The sequence below is a fragment of the Capricornis sumatraensis genome, chromosome 1, assembly GCF_032405125.1.
Source record: "Capricornis sumatraensis isolate serow.1 chromosome 1, serow.2, whole genome shotgun sequence".
NCBI classification, from domain to species: domain Eukaryota; kingdom Metazoa; phylum Chordata; class Mammalia; order Artiodactyla; family Bovidae; genus Capricornis; species Capricornis sumatraensis.
This window is the reverse complement of record NC_091069.1, coordinates 106,141,346-106,149,767: the sequence shown is the minus strand read 5'-3', so window position 1 is coordinate 106,149,767 and position 8,422 is coordinate 106,141,346. Positions and strand designations below refer to the sequence as shown.

The following is an 8,422-nucleotide window of genomic DNA, read 5'->3' as shown; positions in this document are numbered from 1 at the left end:
ATGAAAACATGAGACTTTAATATGCAGTTCTTTCAAAGTACAGAAAGAATCCTTCATAGATCTACAGGGATCTATGTTTGATCTAGTCAAACTTCTACAATGAAGTAGTAAAATCATCTTGTAAAGCTTAGAGGACTCTTAGAATCATGAATTATTGTAGAAACATGTTAACTCTTAAATAAAAGCTGCCATAACCCTACGTTCATATTGTTTGGGTGGGTGGTGGGGAGAAGAGACAAGAAAAGAGAAGGCTGGTGCCCTATGTCTAATGAAAGAGGCATAATTAATGACCATACTCTTTCTAATACAATCCTGGAGTGGCTCTGCCACATCTATTTTGACAGATGGAGGCACCTGCAAAATCTTAACTTGGATGGACGTTGGGAAGCAATCAAGAAGCAGTTAACAAAACACCTACTGCGTGCACAGAACTAGGCTTGTTGCTGTGCGGAAACAGAAGAACAAACAGACGCATACAGGTTCAGCTTCCAAAAACATAAATTTTAAGACATACTTTTCATTTCTTATTTTAAAATCATAAATTCTAAATGTTATGTTGGCATTAACTTAAAGTCTTAGGTCTGTATCCTTTCCAAGAAAGCCAGGTTAAATTAGGGGTTTTGTTACAACTGGTAGATCCTACTGATAAATAACATACTGAGAAACATAACCCCAGCAGTACAGCAATTGGTAACTACTGAAGCTGGTTCTGCAAATCACATGAAGTTACTTGGGGGAGAAGGCATTACCGAAACACAAAGTCATAACACATAAGTGAGGAAAACAAGTTCAAACACTCAGACACTCTTCGGTTACATTTTGTCAAGGCTTACACTTCCTAAACTAAGCCTTATTTAAACTAAGCAAATTTACTAATGATTACTAAACTTTGAACATAATATTATCAAGTGCTCCCAAACCATTTCTGAAGAGATGATTATAACTCTTCATCCTAGAAATTCCCAGAAGCCCTGATACTGAAGGAGGCAGGGGCACTATCGGTGGACTGCTTGACTGCAGATCATCCCTCCAAGGCACGGCCTTTGACACAGACAGCCTCTGTGAGGCGCAGTCCTCAGCCCAGGAGAGTGAACTCAGAGAGAGCGTCTCTATCACGAGACTCTGTGCTGTGCAAATGGAAATATACTGACAAGCCCTAACATCCAGGTCACTGGGAATTTTCAAACTTCAAGATGCCATTAACCAAAGAAAAATGCACCTTTTTCCAACAAGTGATCACTAAGAAAGATCTCAATGTTGCATGCTTGCAGAAATACATAATAAGAGGTGGGAGTAAATATCCTTATTGTTTCTAAAAGCCAACAGCCTCCCATTGACTGAGTTGGCCACTTCACCCATACCACACATGCCATGATTTAAGCAAACACGTCAGTCACAAAACACGAAGTCATAACACATAGGTGAGGAAAACATAACACAGACCATCACAGGATTTTCACCTTCTGTCAATATCCAACCTGTCTAAAGTGAGCATATATGTCAGACCCTGAATAGACACGACAAGCCCATAGAGCTCTAAAGTAGAAAAAGCCCTGTGACTTACTGATACACAAAATGTTCAAGGAAATTGCTAACCTGATGGGTTAATACTCTCTGAAACAACTTCTACTGTGTCTTACTATTATCTGAAACTTCACAGAATTGATGAACCACACAAACCATATTATATTATTTTGGAATCTGTACAACTTAACGCAAACCCAGTGGGAATGTAATGATTATGTGTGTGAAATAAAATATAAATCAATTTTATATTTACAAATACTTTAAAATAATAATTCATTCCCTCCTTACATCAAATCTGTGAACAGTCAAAATCATACCCATTTCACAGATAACAAACTAGACACTGAGATAAAACACCTATAAATCAGTTCAGAACAAGAATAGGAATTCCCTGTCATAAACCTCTAACCCTCATAAGTTCTCTCCTCCCTCTCTCTCTTCTAATTAATTCAGCAAGTAGCTTATATGAACATTCATAAAGGATTTTTTTACTAATCAATTATCCTTCAACTTGCTTCCAAAGGACAGCAAGTCAGAAAATACTTTCTATAATAGCTGTAAATTTCATTTTTTAACCATAAAATGTTATCCAGAATCATTTTAGGCAACAATGTAACCAAAGTAAAAATAGTAGGAACTCACATTCCCTTGAACAACTGTCCTTCCACTTAGAACACAATGAACTTCTGAGGTAGACAGGCAGAGTTCTTGTTCACTTAACTGCAACCTCATTTCAGCATGGAATCAGAGCAAAAGAAGCAAAAGGTGAAGACAGGAATAGGAAAGATATACATTAGTATTAAGCCATGTGCTGAGCTTTAGGTTCCCACACAAATATTTTGCTGTATATTTTAAAAATCACTTCTCAAGTGCTGATTTCCTCTACTTCCATTACCTTTTACAATGAAACGCTCCTTTTAAATTACTTGCTGGAGTTGTTACTAGCAAACACTGTCAGATACCTCTAGTCGAAGATATTAATATATACACTTAGCCTGAGACTTAAGTGTAATACTTAGTTTTAGTTATAAATAATATATGTATAAAGTAAGTAGGGTTGCCATTATTTATATACTGCAATAAAGATATGAGAATGAATACAAATTATTTTTCATAAAAGTACAATTTCTAATCCATTGAGGAGGTTTCCAAACTATGAGGACATAATAAAACACCAAGCAGTCTCCTCTGTTATAGAATGCCAGTCAGGTGAGATCTGAAAGAGAGTCTTTATTGATAGCCATATACAGTTGACTATACCATCTCTGTGTTTTCTTGCTATTTAAGAAAAAATATAGAACCTGCACACTTAAAACATTATCAATGCAATAAATCACTACAGACACACCGGATCTTTTAAAATTTTGTTAAAAACTGCCAAAGTCATGATGAATACAATTATTGCAGCTACACAATTTGAAAAAGTAATATAAATTATGCTGCTAAAGACAAAAGACATCAAAATGCATAAACATCATAATGTAACAGCAATAACTCATAACTATTATTATGAAAAATTAAATTTAAAAAGTTATGTTAGAGAATTTGGAAATTTTTTACTTTAGCAAAACATTCTATTTATATATCTCCAACTTCTATGATACAGTATACCATAAAATACATTTAAAAGATATGACATTCAAATGCTTCATTTACACAAATAATATTGCCAGTAATAATAAAAGTGATGCCCTTAAACATGAACTGCTCTGCTAATATTAGATTTAAAAAATGTTTTCTTTACTTCACTTTACATTTTAGCTAGCAGTTAGCATTACATATTAGTCAGTTCTGTGTTGACAAATTGAGAGGATCCTAGTCAAAATACTGTTTCTGAAAAGTAATGTACATTATATTGCTTGAAACTAACAACCATATAAAAGTGGTGATCATTTATCTAAACACTGATTATGAAAGACAAGTGGCATATGTTCAGGCAAAGTGTTGAGTTCATGATGGTTTATTTACAATAAAAGTACTTTTACTGAAACTAACATGATATATAGGTTTCTATGTCAATGACTACAGTCTCTTAAAATTATAAAAATACTATATAAAATACCACAGGCTTTGGAGGATATAACTTCATGTGGTTCTGATACTAGCAGCTGAAAAGTGTTTATAATTTAAAAATAAATAAACTATAGAGGTAAAACAGTTACAAAACAGCAGGGGACTGCCAACAGTCAGGAGAGAGAAAATAACTGCTTGGTTACACAACAGCTAACAAAACGGTGAAGCTGTTGGGTCAAAAGTTTTAAAAACCTCCTTCAGAGATTTGTCATCTGTTTCTTTGCTGGGATCATCACCGGGGGTGGGGCTCACCTGTCCCAGATGTTTTGACTGCCTGGGATCGCTGTACTGGGGTCTGATTAGGCCTGTTAATGCCTGAATTGGAAGGCTGTGCACTGCTGGGACTTGAACGGTACCGGAACTCCGGCAAACATCCGTCTGTGGGTCAGCTGGGCGGTCAACAGGGACGTCCACATTTGGAGCCATTTTCTGTGGTAGGATTGCTTCTCCAGGAAGAGGCTCATTTTTGTCACTACATTTTAAACTCCCGCTTTTTTTCTGGTTCTCTGCATTTTCTGCTGCTAGCTCTGATGTAGAGGGTGAACCTTGCTCCCTGGGGTCATACAAACTAATACCACTAAGGACTGAACCTGGAGTTCCCAGGGGAAGGCCAGTTGAAGATGAGAGTTTGGGGGCATATGGAGGTAAAGCCCCAGGACCAGAACTGCTAGGTACCGCCCCTGAGGGCTGTGATGACCCCAGGTTTGGCCTGGTCCCTAAAGGAGGGGCAGTCTTAGACATATGGGGGTCCTTCATAACTGCTTGATGAGGCTCTGTGTTGTGCAGTCTGTGAAGTCTAGGATCAAAATTTTTTTGCAGCCTAGGATCTCCTAATTTACTTCCAGAACTATGTGAGTCTCCAAATTGGTCTGGGTAGCCTTCTCTGTTTGCTGTGTTAATTTTGGCTTTGGCTGCTAGTTTTGTATCAGTGGGCACTGTGTTTTGACGAAGATCACTTTTTGTATTCCATAACCTACTGAGCCTCTGGTCAGCTATAAGAGGGGGCAGAGGTAAATTGATTGAAGAGACTGGATCAGGTTTAGGTAAAGGAACTGGTAGTAAGTCTTCTGGAGCCCACACGATGTGTTTGGCAAAGTTGGGTTTGGTTAGGGTAATATCCATTTTAATGTGACTAAACTGTCTCAGCTGTGACCTTGGGTCCTGCAGCATCACACCAGGGGAAGAATCCAGAGGTATTAAGAAAGCCTTTTCTCTCAGCTCTCTTTCTGTATCTTCATCATCATCATCTCCCCTTTTGTGTCTGATGCTAGGGCCGGTGTTGCCATGATGTGAATCAAACTTGGCTCCAGCAGCAGCAGAACTGCCATGGCCGCTTCCACTCCCTCTTAATTTCCTGGGATCCCATGCAAGTCTGAGATCCAGTGGGGCAGTCTCAGAAGATTTTTTAATGTCTTGCCTTGAGATAGTCCTAAGTCTAGGGTCGACAACTTGGTTTCCTTTATTCTTCTCTCTAGCAAGTCTCGGGTCAGTAGGAGTGCCAAGTTCTGTGGAAGGCTGCTGCTGACTCCTCAAAGTCTCTGTTTGTTTCTGTAACGTTCTCAGTATTGACTTGACGCTGCTCCCTTCTTCCTCTTCACTACTGGAGTACCAGTTAACAGTTTCATCTAAATGCAGACAAAAACTATTGTAAAGAGTGACACATTCATATTTGGCTTTAATTAAAAAACACATAGGCTATTTCTGAAAAAAGGGTAGTCTAACTTCAAGACAATGCATCATAGAAATGACGGAGTTTCAACACTGGAACAAGATAAGATGTGATATAACAACTAACAATTCAGTCACTGTACTCTATAAAGAAAGAAGTATGGCATCAGAACATGTAAAATGTCCTTCCAGTCAGAGAAGAGTCTGGACCTTTCATTCCAGCTGGCCAAAAGGAACTCAGAAATGTGTCGGAAGACAGGGCTGAGGGAGAAGGGAAAACACTCTAAAAAAGAAATTCCAAAATGTATTGGATGTCTTTAATTCAAAGTGAAAGTGAAGTTGCTCAGTCGTGTCCGACTCTTTATGACCCCATGGACTGTAGCCTACCAGGATCCTACATCCATGAGATTTTTCAGGTAAGAATACTGGAGTCGGTTGCCATTTCCTTCTCCAGGGGACTGGGACTGGAATGGGTGAATTTAATGCAGACGACCATTGTATCTACTACTGCGGGCAGGAATCCCTCAGAAGAAATGGAGTAGCCATCATGGTCAACAAGAGTCTGAAATGCAGTACTTGGATGCAATCTCAAAAACGACAGAATGATCTCTGTTCGTTTCCAAGGCAAATCATTCAAAATCACGGTAATCCAAGTCTATACCCAAACCAGTAACGCTGAAGAAGCTGAACGGTTCTATGAAGACCTACAAGACCTTTTAGAACTAACACCAAAAAAAGATGTCCTTTTCATTATGGGGGACTGGAATGCAAAAGTAGGAAGTCAAGAAACACCTGGAGTAACAGGCAAATTTGGCCTTGGAATACGGAATGAAGCAGGATGAGTTTTGCCAAGAAAATGCACTGGTCATAGCAACAACACAAGAGAAGACTCTACACATGGACATCACCAGATGGTCAACACCAAAATCAGATGATTATATTCTTTGCAGCCAAAGATGGAGAAGCTCTATATAGTCAACAAAAACAAGACCAGGAGTTGATTGTGGCTCAGATCATGAACTCCTTATTGCCAAATTCAGACTTAAAGTGAAGAAAGTAGGGAAAACCGCTAGACCATTCAGGTATGACCTAAATCAAATCCCTTATGATTACACAGTGGAAGTGAGAAATAGATTTAAGGGACTAGATCTGATAGACAGAGTGCCTGATGAACTATGGATGGAGGTTCGTGACACTGTACAGGAGACAGGGATCAAGACCATCCCCATGGAAAAGAAATGCAAAAAAGCAAAATGGCTGTCTGAAGAGGACTTACAAATAGCTGTGAAAAGACGAGAAGTGAAAAGCAAAGGAGAAAAGGAAAAATACAAATATCTGAAGGCAGAGTTCCAAAGAATAGCAAGAACAGACAAGAAAGCCTTCCTCAGAGATCAATGCAAAGAAATAGAGGAAAACAACAGAATGGGAAAGACTAGAGATCCTTCAAGAAAATTAGAGGTACCAAGGGAACATTTCATGCAAAGATGGGCTCGATAAAGGACAGAAATGGTATGGACCTAACAGAAGCAGAAGATATTAAGAAGAGGTGGCAAGAATACACAGAAGAACTATACAAAAAAGATCTTCATGATCCAGATAATCATGATGGTGTGATCACTCACCTAGAGCCAGACATCCTGGAATGTGAAGTCAAGTGGGCCTTAGAAAGTATCACTAGGAACAAAGCTAGTGGAGGTGATGGAATTCCAGTTGAGCTATTTCAAATCCTGAAAGATGATGCTGTGAAAGTGCTGCACTCAATGTGCCAGCAAATTTGGAAAATTCAGCAGTGGCCACAGGACTGGAAAAGGTCAGTTTTCATTCCAATCCCAAAGAAAGGCAATGCCAAAGAATGCTCAAACTACCACACAATTACACTCATCTCACACGCTAGTAAAGTAATGCTCAAAATTCTCCAAGCCAGGCTTCAGCAATACGTGAACGGTGAACTCCCTGATGTTCAAGCTGGTTTTAGAAAAGGCAGAGGAACCAGTGATCAAGTTGCCAACATCCACTGGATCATCGAAAAAGCAAGAGAGTTCCAGAAAAACATCTGTTTCTGCTTTATTGACTATGCCAAAGCCTCTGACTGTGTGGATCACAATAAACTGTAGGAAATTCTTCAAGAGATGGGAATACCAGACCACCTGACGTGCCTCTTGAGAACCCTACATGCAGGTCAGGACGCAACAGTTAGAACTGGACATGGAACAACAGACTGGTTCTAAATAGGAAAAGAAGTACGTCAAGGCTGTATATTGTCACCCTGCTTATTTAACATATATGCAGAGTACATCATGAGAAACACTGGGCTGGAAGAAGCACAAGCTGGAATCAAGATTGCCAGGAGAAATATCAATAACCTCAGATATGCGGATGACACCACCCTTATGGCAGAAAGTGAAGAGGACCTAAAAAGCCTCTTGATGAAAGTGAAAGAGGAGAGTGAAAAAGTTGGCTTAAAGCTCAACATTCAGAAAACGAAGATCATGGCATCTGGTCCCTTCACTTCATGGGAAATAGATGGGGAAACAGTGGAAACAGTGTCAGACTTTATTTTTTTGGGCTCCAAAATCATTGCAGATGGTGACTGCAGCCATGAAATTAAAAGACGCTTACTTCTTGGAAGAAAAGTTATGACCAACCTAGATAGCATATTGAAAAGCAGAGACATTACTTTGCCAACAAAGGTCCGTCCAGTCAAGGCTATGGTTTTTCCAGTGGTCATGTATGGATGTGAGAGTTGAACTGTGAAGAAAGCTGAGAACTGGACAATTGATGCTTTTGAACTGTGGTGTTGGAGAAGTCTCTTGAGAGTCCCTTGGACTGCAAGGAGATCCAACCAGTCCATTCTGAAGGAGATCAGCCCTGGGATTTCTTTGGAGGGAATGATGCTGAAGCTGAAACTCCAGTACTTTGGCCACCTCATAAGAAGAGTTGACTCATTGAAAAAGACTCTGATGCTGGGAGGGATTGTGGGCAGGAGGAGAAGGGGGTGACAGAGGATGAGATGGCTGGATGGCATCACTGACTCGATGGACGCGAGTCTGAGTGAACTCTGGGAGTTGATGTTGGACAGGGAGGCCCGGTGTGCTGCAATTCACGGGGTCACAAAGAGTCGGACAGGACTGAGCGACTGTGAACTGAACTCTCC

The 8,422-nt window shown here is 39.7% G+C and overlaps 1 protein-coding gene across 1 annotated transcript in view; it reads right to left on the bottom strand.

Annotated features, from left to right (window-relative positions):
• Positions 1–3,212: 3,212 nt before the first annotated feature.
• The window catches only part of ZC3H6 (zinc finger CCCH-type containing 6), a 70,081-nt gene continuing 64,871 nt past the window's right edge, over positions 3,213–8,422 (bottom strand). Inside the window, exon 12 of the mRNA XM_068973360.1 lies at positions 3,213–5,225. Within this exon, the coding sequence (XP_068829461.1) occupies positions 3,751–5,225 (1,475 nt within the window). The 3' untranslated portion in view covers positions 3,213–3,750. The remainder of the gene's footprint in view (positions 5,226–8,422) is intronic.